This window comes from Macaca thibetana, chromosome 5 (genome assembly GCF_024542745.1).
Source record: "Macaca thibetana thibetana isolate TM-01 chromosome 5, ASM2454274v1, whole genome shotgun sequence".
Classification (NCBI taxonomy): Eukaryota; Metazoa; Chordata; class Mammalia; order Primates; family Cercopithecidae; genus Macaca; species Macaca thibetana.
This window is the reverse complement of record NC_065582.1, coordinates 127,863,529-127,878,543: the sequence shown is the minus strand read 5'-3', so window position 1 is coordinate 127,878,543 and position 15,015 is coordinate 127,863,529. Positions and strand designations below refer to the sequence as shown.

Here is a 15,015-nt window from a genome sequence, read left to right as displayed (position 1 = left end):
AAAATGGTATAAAATATAAACAAGGAAAATTTTAAAACACTCCTAAAGAGCACGAAAGTGGACATAAACCAATATAGAAAGCCACCATGTTCTTAGATAGGAGACTCAACATCACAAAGATATTAATTCTAAGTTAATTTATAAAATTAATGTGCCTGTAATCCCAGCAGTTTGGGAGGCTGAGGCGGGTTGGATCGCCTGAGGTCCAGAGTTCGAGACCAGCCTGAATAACATGGTGAAACCCCGTTTCTACTAAAAATACAAAAATTAGCCAGGAGAGGTGGCAGGCGCCTGTAGTCCCAGCTACTCGGGAGGCTGAGGCAGGAGAATCGCTTGAGCCTGGGAGGTGGAGGTTGCAGTGAGCCGAGATCACAACACTGCACTCCAGTCTTGGCAACAGGGTGAGACTCCAAAAAAAAATTAATTAAATAAGTAATTAAATTAAAAATAATAAATGAATAAAATTAATATGATTCAAATAAAAATTACAAAAAGTTTTTTTGCTTCTTGAACAAAACAGCATGATTCTGAAGATCGTATGAAGAAAGTGAGATTAACTAGGGACACTGTAAAAAAAAAAAAAAAGAGAGAGAGAGAATAATGGATCATGAACAAGCAGGAATCAAGAGACAGAATACAAAAATCCAGAAAAATGGGCCCATATACAAATGAGAATTTAGTATATGAAAAAGGTAGCATATAACCATCAGTGAGTTACAAATAGACTTAAAAGATTTTGGGACAACTAGATAGCTATTTAGGAAAAGATCAGTGGATCTGTATCTCATAAAGTTTGTTGAGAAAAACAGAACAAAGAATTAAATGCAAAAAAAGAAACCAGAAAGTATAAGATAAAAAGAGAAGTATAAATTCCTTAAAGTCTTTTCTCGGGGGAGTGGGAACCGAGTCTCACTCTGTCTATCAGACTGGAGTGCAGCAATCATTGCTCACTGCAGCCTTGAACTCCAGAGCTCAGGCAATGCCCCCGCCTCAGCTTCCAAAGTGCTAGTATTACAGGTGTAATACTAGTACCACGCCTGGCCTAGTAAATTCCTTAAAATCTGAACATGGAAACGCCTTTTCTAAGTATGACTTAAAATGCAGAAGCCATAAAATATAAGTCTGAGAAAAAAAAAAAATCCAAAACAAAACATCAAGGTCAAAAGACAAATGACATACCAGGAAAAAAAAAAAAATCTGTAACTCATATTAAAAACAAGGGTTAAGTACGTTAATATAAAATGGGCAGAGGATATGAATAAAAGGAAAAGTACACACACCTCTTTCCAGAGCCCCTAGAGTGTGTGAATCATTGAGGAGATTTGAGAAAACAAATGGAGGCTAAAACTCTAATTTGAGAGCATTCTCAGGGGTAATTATAAATCACAGATTTTACAGGATAAAAGAGAACTACAAACAAAATATTTGAAGCTGAGGGCTGGGTGCAGTGTCTCACGCCTGTAATCCAAGCACTTTGGGAGGCCAGGTGGGTGGATCACCTGAGGTCAGGAGTTTGAGACCAGCCTGGCCAACATGGTGAAACCCTGTCTCTACTAAAAATACAAAAATTAGCCGGGCGTGGTGGTGTGCACCTGTAATCCCAACTACTTGGGAGGTTGAGGCAGGAGAATTGCTTGAACCTGAAAGGCAGAGGTTGTGGTGAGCCAAGATCGTGCCATTGCACTCCAGTCTGGGCAACAGAGTGAGACTCTGTCTCAAAAAAAAAAAAAAAATAAAATAAAAAAAGAAAGAAAAGAGCATGATGGAACTTTCTGGGATTATGAAAATGTTCTACATCTTGTTTTGGGTGGTGTTTACAGAGATACACTCAAACACCAAAAATCATCACATGAAACACAGAAGGTCTGTGCATTTTATGGTATATAAATTAATACCCCCAAAAAAATTACCTTTCAAATGACTGACGTATACTTATAAAACACTTTCCCTGATATAAAATTATTCAGGCTAAAGCTGCAAAATATGTATGTGTGTGTGTAAGTTAATGACACATGTTAAATCATGCTCATACACAAAGACACAATTCATAACAGGACCTCATTTATTACTACCCACATTATTCAACTGAAACCCATGCCCAAACATAGATATTAAGGTACACTCCTTTTCTGCCAAATAGTCACACAAAACAAAACAAACAAAACAAAAATAGCACTTTCCCCGCACACAGCAAAAACTAACCCTCAGTGGTGGCCGTAGCACATGGATTATATTCAGAATAATCCATAATATTTCATTTAAAATATTTCAAATTACAAAATTATACTTACTATTGTACATTTTAAATAATCTAGTATAAAAATAATCACATTCTTTCATATGCTGATTGATTAAAGACAAAATTCTTAATCCTGAATTCAATTCCTTTGAAATGGCTTCAGAGAAAATCAATAGGCAAGCTTGGAGAAAAAAACGCAAAAAACCAAAACCAAGGAAATCCAAAAAGTGCAAGCATCCCCAGAAGAAGCACAAGTATAGATTCAGATTCTCATTCCCACAGTGTTTAGTAACACCAATACAATATCCCATGGAGAAAAACTGGAGAGTCATTTATGATAGAAATAAATTGGCTGACACGCAAAAGTGTTAAGTAGAATGTAACTTCAAACAAGCAGTTAAAAAAAACCAATCAGCAAAACCCAAGACAGAGAAAAAGCTTTGCTGAAAGAGGAAAATGCCTAAGCTTTATCAAGTGATACATACCCGTCTGTCGATCTTATCACCCTGCAAATTATACATTACAAATTATTCAAACATATTACTACTTCAGAAAAGTCTAAATCTGGAAAAATCCCTCAAATACTTTTTCATAGTCTCTCTACAAACTCAAGCCAATAATTTGGGACAGGATAGTTCTAATGATACTTCTTTTATACAATAAAGTTAGAGGATACATTTAGAGGATATATATTTTAGAAGATAAAGGATAATTTTATAGCACTGTGATTACTTAAGAATGGGGAAGACATCACCATCTTTAGCACTTCTCATCATGCATTCATTGTAATTTCAATGTTAAAGTGAAGTCTGTGGTGATGGTGATTAGACAGATAATTACTGTTTGACTTTTAAAAAAAAACTGTTGTCAACAGATAGCAACGTGAGAATGCCAAGTAATAAATAAGTAAAGATATAAAAATTTAGGGTAGTTTTTTAAATCTCTAAGAGGTAAGTATTAAGACAAAATAAGCTTTCAATTAAAGTAAGCCAATTTTAAACTTCAACTTCCTTTTCACTATAGTTACTTTTTAAGCTTTCATTTATAATTTCTATGGATGGAGCTAATGTTTCTTTAAAAGCTCAAAATAAGGAAAAATTCAACGAGTGTGGCAGAATTAAAAACTAAAGACGGACACAACCACATTATTATGGGGAGTGGGTAGGATAACTACTTGCTAGAGCAGTGTACAGAACAATTTTAGATTTAGTCACGTTTTTACTCTCCCTGAGTGACTTTAAATGTCAATGACTTTAGAGTTTTGCTAAAGCATGAACTTGAACTGTTCAAAAGCAAGGCTGGTACATGTGGGCAAATCATGTAACAGAAAGTGACATTCCTAAATGCCTAGCACCTACACTTCAATAAAGCTTTGTTGTTCTCACTAAGAGTCTAAGACACACAAAAATTTTTTGTTATATTTTCCTACATCTTACTAGGTAAATGATATGCACTGGGGACTTAAGGATTTTAGAACTCACGAACCTCAAGGGAATATACTGTATAACTATATATACAATGGACCACTGTTCCACTATTTCTAGATGATCAATTGCTTTGGGAAGAGAAAGAGGGAAATACACAGCTATGACTTTACTCTATTCCCTCCCATAAACTAACCTGAATTCAGTTACTGAGAAGAAAGAGAAAAATGACATGCATGAACACTGTGGATAATTTAAAAGCAAGACAAAACCCTCAAAATACCTTTCTGGCCAGAACATGTATTTTCATCATGATGCAGACCTTATAACTATTTAGCAAAACTATTCCTCTAACAGTATTTACTGCTTTTTCTCCACAAAACTGTTTCTGATTATGATGAACTAATAAGCAGAATAAGTCTTCTCTGTCCTTTTTCATCTGTATCTTCTAAAGACATCCTTAAATCCTGTATCACTGACATCAAAATGTACAGAACTTTTTCCCCCTTAGAGAAGTTTCATGCAAAACTTTACCTGTGAAAGGATATTGGTGCACTGTTGAAGTAAAGAAACTGGAGGGTTGCCAATACTTGTAGCAAGTTGAACCCTGAGCAACTGTTCTTTCTGGGTGGCATTTTCTTGCAAAGCATGGGCAAGGGCCACAGCAGCACACCAGTTTGAAAGTGAATCAGTAGAAAACAAACCTCCACATAATAACTGGCCAGCTGAAACTGAATTACCTGTTGCTACAAAGATGGCAGGCAGACAATAAAAATATATTAGATTTTTACGTAAACCAAATTTTAAATCAATTGCTTTCTGTACACATAAAATAGTGTGAAATACCATTAAATATAATCATTAAACATGTGTTAATTAGTAGTATTAAATATACTTTCAGAATGATAAAAATCTGCTTTTCAAAGCAAAATGAACAATGAGAGAAAGTTATCTTGGAAGAAAAGTAACAGAACAAAGAAATATAGGTTGAGACTGGGCATGGTGGCTCACGCCTGTAATTCTAGCACTTTGGGAGGCTGAGGTGGGAGGATCCCTTGAGGCCAGGAGTTGGTGGTGCATGCTTGTATTCCCAGCTACTAGGGAGGCTAAGGCCTGAGGATCACTTGAGCCCAGGAGTTTGAGGCTGCAGTGAGCTATGGATCGTGTCACTGCACTCCAACCTGGACAAGGTGAGACCCTATCTTCCAAAAAAAAAAAAACAGAGAGAAAAGAAACATAGGTTGAGTATCCCTTATCCAAAATGCTTGGGATCAGAAGTATTCCATAAAGAAAATGTGGTACATACACACAATGGAGCACTATTCAGCCATACAAAACAAAGAGATCCAGTCATTTACAACAACACAGATGAACCTGGAGATCATTATGTTAAGTGAAAAAAGCCAGGTATGTAAAGACAAACATTTGTTCTCACTCATTTGTGAGAACAAATAAAAATCAGAACTAAATTATTTACCATCAATGGTAGAAGGTAAAATTATTTACCTTTATTTGTGGGATCTAAAAATTTGTGGGAATTCATGGACACAGAGATTAGAAAGATGGTTATCAGAGGCAGGACAGGGTAGTGGGAAGTTAGAGGGAAGGTGGGGATAATGAACACAAAAATATTGTTAGAAAGAATGAATAAGGCTGGGCGTGGTGGCTCACGCCTGTAATCCCAGCACTTTGGGAGGCTGAGGCGGGTGGATCACGAGGTCAGGAGATCGAGGCCATCCTGGCTAACACGGTGAAACCCCATCTCTACTAAAAAATACAAAAAATTAGCAGGCATGGCGGCAGGCGCCTATAGTCTCAGCTACTCTGAAAGCTGAGGCAGGAGGATGGCGTGAACCTGAGAGGCGGAGTTTGCAGTGAGCCAAGATTGCGCCACTGTACTCCAGCCTGGGAAATAGAGGGAGACTCTGTTTCAAACAACAACAACAAAAAGAAATAATGAATGAATAAGATATACCATTTGATTGCACAACAGGGTGACTATAATTTAAAAAAAAGGGTATATTTTATTTTTAATTTTTATTGCAGACAGGGTCTCACTTTGTTTGCCCAGGCTGGAGTGTGATGGTGCGATTTCGGTTCACTGCAGCCTAAGCCTCCCAGGCTCAGGTGATTCTCCCATCTCAGCCTCCCATGTAGCTAGGACTACTGGCGTGTGCCACCATGCCTGGCTAATTTTTTTTTTTTTGAGCTGGAGTCTCACTCTGTTGCCCAGGTTGGAGTGCAATGTTGTGATCTCAGTTCACTGCAACCTCCACCTCCCAAGTTCAAGTGATTCTCCTGCATCAGTCTCCCCAGTAGCTGGGATTACAGGCATGTGCCACCACGCCTGGCAAATTTTTGTATTTTTAGCAGAGACGGGTTTTCACCATGTTCGCCAGGCTGGTCTTGAACTCCTGACCTCAGGTGATCCACCCGCCTCGGCCTCCCAAGGTGCTGGGATTACAGGCGTGAGCCACCAGGCCCAGCCTAAATTTTTGTATTTTTAGTAGAGATGGGGCTTCGCTATGTTGCCCGGGCTGGTCTTGAACTCCTAGACTCAAGCAATCTGCCTGGCTTGGCCTCCCAAAGTGCTGGAATTGCAGGTGTAAGCCACCATGCCTGGCTTAAGTATATATTTCAAAATTACTTAATGAGTGCAATTAGATTGTTTGAAACACAAAGGCTAAATGCTTGAAGAAATGTTTAAAAAAAAAAAAGCATTTCAGATTTCACTTTTGGGATGCTCAACTTGTATTAAAATATTTTTGGCATCAAACTGATGATGGTAACATTCCAAAAACTTACCTTAATTAAAAACAACATTTCTAAAACAAACTTAAGGAAATGCCACATTTTGATCATTCTACTACATCAGGGTCTTATTTTCATTAATGGTCAGTAATTTTTTTACGGTAATAATTTTTTTACCAAATTTTTTTGGTAAATATAATTAAACAGACTTAAATTCTAACAAAAAACTTCAATGTATGTAATTAAAATGAGTTTTATTGATGTTTCCAATTACCTTTATGAAACTGCTCTTAAAGTTTAAAGTTAATAAAGGTAATTATTTCAAAAATTTATCTTAGGTAAGATGAAACATTTAAAGAACCCATAAAAAGGGTAATGACTCTAACCTATAATAGAACAACAGACTGAAAGTTAAATGTGATCTAACAGTAAAATTCATCTTCTTTTTTAAATTTTTATTTTTGAGACAGTCTCCCTCTGTTGCCCAGACTGGAGTGCAGTGGCACAATCTTGGTTCACTGCAACCTCTGCCTCCAGGATTTGAGGGATACTCCTGCCTCAGCCTCCTGAGTAGCTGGGATTACAGGCACCTGCCACCACGCCCAGCTAATTTTTGTATTTTTAGTACAGACGGGGTTTCACCATGTTAGCTAGGCTGGTCTCGAACTCCTGATCTTAGGTGATCCGCCTGCCTTGGCCTCCCACAGTGTTGGGATTACAGGTGTGAGCCACCGCACCCAGCAAAATTCATCTTTAGAATGACAATTATAATTAACAGTAGATTCTGTTTACTGGCATCTATACATGCTAAGTTTTGGAGTGAGTACTTTACGTAATGTAATGCATGTAACTGCATTTATCCTCACAATGTTCCTAATGGGGTATTATGCCCACATAAAGATGAGTATTATTATCCCCCATAACTCAGTAAGGCTCAAGTTAAAAAGTTATACAACAAAAGTTATATAGCAAAAGAGAAAATTCTACAATGCAAACTCTTGTCTGACTCCAAAGCCTGTTGTCTAAATTTACCTGCAGGCTTTAGAATTCAGGTGTTTTTTTTTTTTTTCACCTAAGCATGCAAAGTATTTTAGGCTAAAGCATAGAAAGAAAGATTCAATTAAAAGTTTGAAAGACAATGATTTACTTTTTCAAATAAAAATTAGAACTAAATTATTTACCATCAATGGTAGAAGGTAAAAGTGTTGACACGATTTCTCCTTGTCCTTTTTGGTTTTTATACAAGAAACACTGGAAACAATAGAGAACAGCACAGCGCAAAACAAATGGCTGCCTTTCATTAACCATGGACATGAGAAGTACTACAATTGCCGGTCTGTTGCATTTAAAAAGAAAAGAACAAAATGAAACAATGCAACCCAAGTATACAAGTCAATAACTAGTCATTTTTGTGGACTGAAGAATCATAACCAGAACACCAGCAAGTTAAGTATTTCTATCTCTATTTCACAGAAAACTGTAGCTGACAGAGTGAAGTGACTGTTTGCTTAAGGCATACAGCTAGGATGTGAACGACATGATATCTGAATCTAAGTATCTAAATTCCAAAAACTACCAACTCTTTTAAAATTCCAATATCATTTATCTTGCAAGATAATTTCTAGTTTCAAAACATACAACTAAACTTCTTTAAAAAGAGTAAGATGTGTATATGAGATACATTAACAACCCAAAGTTTTTACTTCCTCAGAGTAATCTCAGTATTTCCCCTTCTCTACCTTGGTGGGTTTGAAGGTGCATTTACAGACGCAAAGTAGTCTTGGTTTACTTGGTAGCCTCGAATAACTTCTGATACAGTATTTATGGTCTGTTAAGGGGAAGAAAGAAGAAGAACATTTAGAGAAATTAAGCCAAGAAGGAAAATGTTTCCAAGAGAAAAAAATCTTATATTCCACTTTTTAAGGGCCAAAAGCACCAAAACATCAATGATAACGTTGTAATCTTGTAACACTTTCTCAAGGTAAAATTTTAAAGCATTAAGCATGGGTCTCCAATAAAACAACACCTGACATGCCTTTTAAATCTCAAAAACTATAATACTATTCTCTAGGAGATGAAATATCTATTTCTATAAACATAGAAAAAGGTTTTAAAATAATCAGAGAACAAAGTTAAAAGATTAAAAAATTCAAGGATAAAGTTAAAAAATAAAAAGACTATTTCAAAACATGTTATAAAAGATAAATATATACCATTTTGTTAATTAAAAATTAATTTTTAAAAAGACAAATTACCCAGAAAGTCTACTAATAGAGTTGCAGAAAGAGAACAGAAAAGAGGTCAGGCACAGTGGCTCATGTGTGTAACCCCAGGACTCTGGGAGGCCCAGGTGGGTGGATCACTTGAGGTCAGGCGTTTGAGACCAGCCTGGCCAACATAGTGAAACCCCGTCTCTACTACAAATATAAAATTAGCTAGGCATGGTGGCATGTGCCTGTAATCCCCATTACTTGGGAGGCTAAGGCAGGAGAATTGTGTGAACCCGGGAGGTGGAGGTTGCAGTAAGCTGAGATAGTGCCATTGCACTCCAGTCTTGGTAAAAGGGCAAGACTCTGTCTCAAAACAACAACGACAATGACACCACCACCACTACAAAACAGAAAAGAGAAAATTATCAAGGAATGCCAAAAATACCCTCAGAACTGAAGGATGTATGTTTCCAGCTGAAAGTGCTCAGTGAATGATAAAAATAACTGGAGAGCAACGGAATAGGGAAATGGACCACAGGAAAGCATATCATTAGTACATTTCAGAAAACCAAAAAAAAAAAAAAAGATCTCAAAAGTTTCTAGAGATAAAAAGATTACGTTAAAACAACAACAACAACAAAAAACAGAGTAGGATTATAATGGCTTCAAGCTTCAAACTTCCTAACAGCAACACTGGAATGATGTTCTGAAAGTTTAGTATTAGTGATTTCCAACCCTGAATTCCCTATCTAGCCAAACATTAAATTCTGAAAGTAGAGGAATGACATTTTCAGACATGAAAGAGCCAAAAATAAAATAAATCCTTTTTGTTATTTACTCTTTTTTTTTTTTTTAAAAAAAACTAAGAAAAATAATGGCCGGGTGCAGTGGCTCATGCCTGTAATCCCAGCACTTTGGGAGGTTGAGGTGGGCAGATCACTTGAGGTCAGGAGTTCGAGACCAGCCTGGCCAACATGGTGGAACCCCCCGCTCTACTGAAAATACAAAAAATTAGCTGGGCATGGTGGCAGGCCCCTGTAATCCCAGCTAGTTGGGAGGTTGAGGCAGAAGAATTGCTCAAACCCAGGAGGCGGAGGGTGCAGTGAGCCGAGATCATGCCGCTGCACTCCAGCCTGGGCGACAAGAGCGAAATTCCATCTCAAAACAACAACAACAACAACAACAACAACAACAACAAAAGAAAATTAAGAAAAATAAAGTTAATGAACCAAGGGATAGAGGAAAAAGATATGTGATCTAGGCCAGGAGTATTGGCTCATGTCTGTAATCCTAACATTTTGTGAGGCCAAAATGTGTGGATCATTTGAGGTCAGGAGTTCAAGACCAGCTTGGCCAACATGGTGAGACTGTCTCTACTAAAATTACAAAAATTAGTCGGGCGTGGTGGCGGGCACCTGTAATCCCAGCTACTCAGGAGGCTGAGGTAGGAGAATCGCTTGAACCCCGGAAGGCGGAGGTTGCAGTGAGCTGAGTTCATGCCACTGTACTACAGCCTGGGCAACAGACTGACCCTCTGTACCAAAAATAAAAATAAAAAAAAAAAGGATCCAGATAACCAAGGAGTCTGTCAGGAGAGAAGTAAAGGAAATCCTAGGTGGATGGCAAAAGAAAGTCCCAGGACAAGAGACATGGGGCAGAATTAGAGCCCAGATTGGAGCAGGAGAATGGAAGGTCTGCAGGTGGCCTGCGGTGGGGAACGAAGTGTTAATATATGATTATTAAGCATATATACCTCTGCATATATAGAGTAACAGTAAAATGAAGAACACAATTTGACTCATGGATGAGAAAAATATATATTTAAAAAAGGATATAGGGCTCTATTTGGCTTAGCAGGAATGGTATCAATACAATTGTAAAAATATAAACCCCAACTATTGATTTAAATATAAATTCCATAAAATAATTATGGGGCAACATGAGGAAGTAAAGTGGGACTTACAGTAAGGACAAGTGAGGCTGAAGGCAGTCATTTTTGTTATAAAACTTTTATTATTTGTACTTTTGATATTGCACGTGTTAATTTGAGAAAAATTTTTTAAAAATGTAAACAAACTGAAGTTTTCTTCTTCAAACTAACTTCTTTCTCTTATAGGTAAGCAACAGAAAACGCCACACAGGGGAAAAGAATTTACTATTCAATGAATCTACCGGTTGAATAAGACTAAGTGACATGGTTCTCAAAATCAAAATGTAAATCATACTGTGCACTCCTGTTGAATGTAATAAAATTAATGAGAAATCTTTGTAGATGGATCTGCAAAACTTTAACATTATTATTTATGGACTATAAAACTTGAGGGATGAGTATATCTTTTGGAATCAATACTTTTATCATTATGTGAATTATATTTTAGTAAGATCATTAAAAATTTTAACCTAAAAAATGGTTAACTATTACAGTTTTTCCCTCAGCAAATATCTAATTCTTCCTAGGATTCAGGATTTCAACTTCCACAGAGTTAGCTTTGACTTCATTTGCTTTACCTCAGTCAGGATATCAGCAGGAACCCCAGTAGCCATTAGGATAGTACAAAGCTGCTGCAATAACCCACACTGGAACATAGCCTTCTGGCAGCTACTGGTAGCACCAGGAGGGTTGGTGGGAGATACCAGTACACGAACAAGCTGTGAAAGAAAGAGAAAACAAAATTTGTCTCTTAAAGATTTGAAAAGGCTTGAGGCAAATCTGATCTATGTGAACAAGAAACTCTGCATGAAGTATTCCCTTAGCTGCTCAGCCACATTTAAGTGCTCTTTCTTTTGAGCTCCTATGGCAATAGTTCTGTGACAGTAATACTGCATTATGCCTCTTACTTAAGGTTGTCTCCTTCAGGTGACTGTGAATTCCCAGAGAGAAACTGCCTTGGTCATTTTTGTTTCCCAAACACAGTACTTGTAACAGTACATATTCAATAAGTAAATGGATGAATAAGTTACAGAGTGGCAGATTTCTTATCAAAGTTAATAATAAACTACCTAATAAGACAGCAGATCTGAAAAGAGAATGACCTGACGGGTGATAAATTTCCCCTCAACTGGAAATATCTAAAGAGAGGCTAAAACCAACAACTGGAGAGATGGTAAAAGATTCATGTATTAGGCATGGGGTGGGCTGCACTGATTGCTAATGCCAATTAAATTCCTATGATTCTATGATTACTTGGACTGTAAACTTAAAATTTCAGAAACATGAAAAAAAGTTATCTCAAATAACCAACACAGTTACGTCTCCAAATTAAAATATTTTATAACTAAAAAACTTTTCAAAAGATGTTTTCTTTAAATTTAGTCTGCAAAATTTGAATTAAAACTCTGCAAGCAGATCAATTTGTGTTTTCAATGGCTCAGAACACAATCATGATAACTGTGATGATGAATAGTTCCAATACAGAATGTATATGTCCAAACAGGAAAACAATGATGCATTTTTATTTGGTGTATGATAGAGAACTTAAAATATAAGCAACTCTAAATAAAGTTATACATAAAGTATTCCAACAGGTTCTAACAGAATAGCAGAAGATAACTCCTGGCCTGCAAAGTCATGAGTGAATCTGCTATTCAGTATTGCAGGTGGAGAATATATTAAAATGAATTAAACTCAGTTCCTTTGCTTTGGAGTTTATGGTCTTCACGACAAGTGTAAGAAAGAAAAGCTTTACTAAGCTACAGAAAGCCAGTTTATTCACTTTTGAAAAGTAAAGAATTCTTAAAAGAATCAATTTGTTATATAATGAGAATACTGTAATTTTCTGTTTACATGCTGTACTCTAATAATTTTTTGGTATTTTTTTTTTTCTGAGATAGGGTCTCATTCTGTTGCCCAGGCTGGAGTGCAGTGGCATGATTATGGTTCAATGCAGCCTCAACCTCCTGGGCTTAAGTGATCCTGCCCCTCAGCCTCCTGAGTAGTTGGGACAATGGGTGGACACCACCACACCGGGCTGATAAAGACCATGTTGCCCAGGCTGGTCTCAAACTCCTGAGCTCAAGTGACCCCCACCTGCCTTGGGCTCCCCAAGTGCTGGAATCACAGGTGTGAGTCACCACACCTAACCTACTTTACTTTTTAAACAGTGACACTTCCTTCAGAATAATTCTTTACATAGTACTCTAAACCATAAAACATGTTTAGCTTTCTCAAACAATTTAACTTTTCACTGTTTGATATGAAATACATGCTTTTGTACATCATCAGATTCTCTCACCCTATTTTTTTTTTTTTTTTTGAGATGGAGTCTCACACTGTTCCCTGGGCTGGAGTGAAGTGGCGCAATCTCAGTTCACTGCAACCTCCACCTCCCAGGTTCAAGTGATTCTCCTGCCTCAGCCTCCCAAATAGCTGGGGTTACAGGCGCCTGCCACCATGATCAGCTAATTATTTTTATTTTTAGTAGAGACGGGGTTTCACTATGTTGGCCAGACTGGTCTTGAACACCTGACCTCGTGATCCACCTGCCTCAGCCTCCCAAAGTGCTGGGATTACAGGCGTGAGCCACCGTGCCCGGCTCTCTCACCCTCTCTAATCACATTTTGGAAATTACTTTTCTGGAGGTATTTCCTTATTTAAGAAAGCAGTGTAGGCTGGGCATGTGGCTCACACCTATAACAGCAGCACTTTGGATGGCTGAGGCAGGAAAATTGCTTGAGCTCGGGAATTCCTGACTAGCCTGGCAATATACTGAGACCTTATGTCTACTAAAAATTAAAAATCCAGTCAGGAGTGGTGGCTTGCGCCTGTAGTCCCAGTTACTCAGGATGTTGAGGTGGAGGGATTTCTTGAGCCAGGGAGGTTGAGGCTGTAATGAGCTGTGAGGATACCACTGCACTCAGCCTAGGCAACTAAGTGAGAACCTGTCTCTTAAACAAAACAAAACAAAGCAGTGTTGAACAAAGCTATCAAGCTTACCACTTGGTGACACTGGTTCTAAAACATTAAAAAACTATTAACTTCTTGAAATGTATAAAACCAACAACTGAAAACGGAAATGATAAGCTGGGAGTACAAATAGACTCTGTGACTAAGTTCTCCTGTAAAACACTTTTCTAACAGTTTTTAGGCATATTCTAACTAGGGTAACTGCATAATTTATAATGCAAACGAGGACACTTTTGAAGTGAAAGAGGACGCCATTAGTAATTACAAAACGAATACCGTACTGGCAAACTGGGGCACAGATTACCCTAATTATCAATCAATCCTATGCAGGCAACTTCCATGGCATGGGACAACATTCAGACTCTAATTACTAGAGGAGCTAACCATCTAGTTAGGTCCAAAACTTCCGAGAGACACAGGTGTAATTCAGAGACATTCAAAGGCCCACAAGAATTATGAGTTCATAAGTGAGGAGACTAGTATAAACTTAAGAGTTTGAAGAAGGAGGATTCAATAAAGGAGTAAGTAACTTCAAAGAACTTCAAAATTTTCTCTGATGAGGAAATAATTTGGGATCCTACTGTCCTCACTTTTATTATTACCACTAAGCTTTCACCATAGAGCATCAATAAATCACAGGTGGTCTGTCAATTTAACATGTATTGGACTTAAAACTCAAACTATCATCTTTGAGGGCAGGACATGATCATTCATTTCCTAGTATCCAGTGCCTGGCTCTCAGTAAATGCTTACTGAATGAATTTATTTGAACTTAATATTTTGAATATTAAAATTTATCCTATCAGAGCCCTAAATGAAGAAAGCAGGTTTTTAAAAATTCAAATCAACAATCTAACCTATTATTCCCTAATGTAAAATCCATCAGGAAACTGTATGTCTGAATTTGCTTTAAAATCATACAGCAAAGAGAGGAATAAACGATGAAACAAAATTGCCAGATGTTAATAACCGTCAAAGCTAAGTAATGGGTAGGCAGAATCTCTAGCTGGAGGATAATTGCAAATTTCCATATTAAAGTGTTTTTAAGTCAACCTGAAACCCATCAAATATTCTGGATTTATCAAATACAAGCAATTTTCTTCTCTTTGTAAATATCACTGTCAAAATTCTTACCACATTTATGTCTAAGGATAGTATACCTGTAGCATTAGATGTAGATTGGTCACTTTCTGTGCAGACCAGCCAGAATTTTCATCTCCAACTTCAAACCAAGGTTTCATACGTTGAATATATGAGCCTTCTTTAAAAAAATTTTGATTGGAGTTGTTGTTTTTTAACAAGTTTTGGAGCAAAATCAAACAATCTTCAACTACTATACCTGGGGAAATAATGTAACACACAAGTGTTAAGGCTGATAAACCCTGACGCAAAACTCTCAAACATTTTTAAAAAGATAAATCTCCATGCTCAGCATCTCTTCAATATGGCGAGACAGATAGATAGTCTGTTCAGACACCTGATGGCCAC

At 37.2% G+C, this 15,015-nt stretch overlaps 1 protein-coding gene across 2 annotated transcripts in view; it reads right to left on the bottom strand.

Annotated features, from left to right (window-relative positions):
- Positions 1-15,015, bottom strand: part of USO1 (USO1 vesicle transport factor) — a 91,001-nt gene that overhangs the window by 15,829 nt on the left and 60,157 nt on the right. The window contains exons 9-14 of one of the 2 annotated variants that reach the window (XM_050790832.1): positions 14,688-14,866; positions 11,133-11,273; positions 8,154-8,242; positions 7,596-7,750; positions 4,198-4,409; positions 2,725-2,745 (exon numbers count right to left, since the gene is read on the bottom strand). In XM_050790832.1, coding sequence (XP_050646789.1) covers positions 2,725-2,745; positions 4,198-4,409; positions 7,596-7,750; positions 8,154-8,242; positions 11,133-11,273; positions 14,688-14,866 — 797 coding nt within the window. The remainder of the gene's footprint in view (positions 1-2,724; positions 2,746-4,197; positions 4,410-7,595; positions 7,751-8,153; positions 8,243-11,132; positions 11,274-14,687; positions 14,867-15,015) is intronic. The other variant, XM_050790833.1, reaches the window with a different exon arrangement.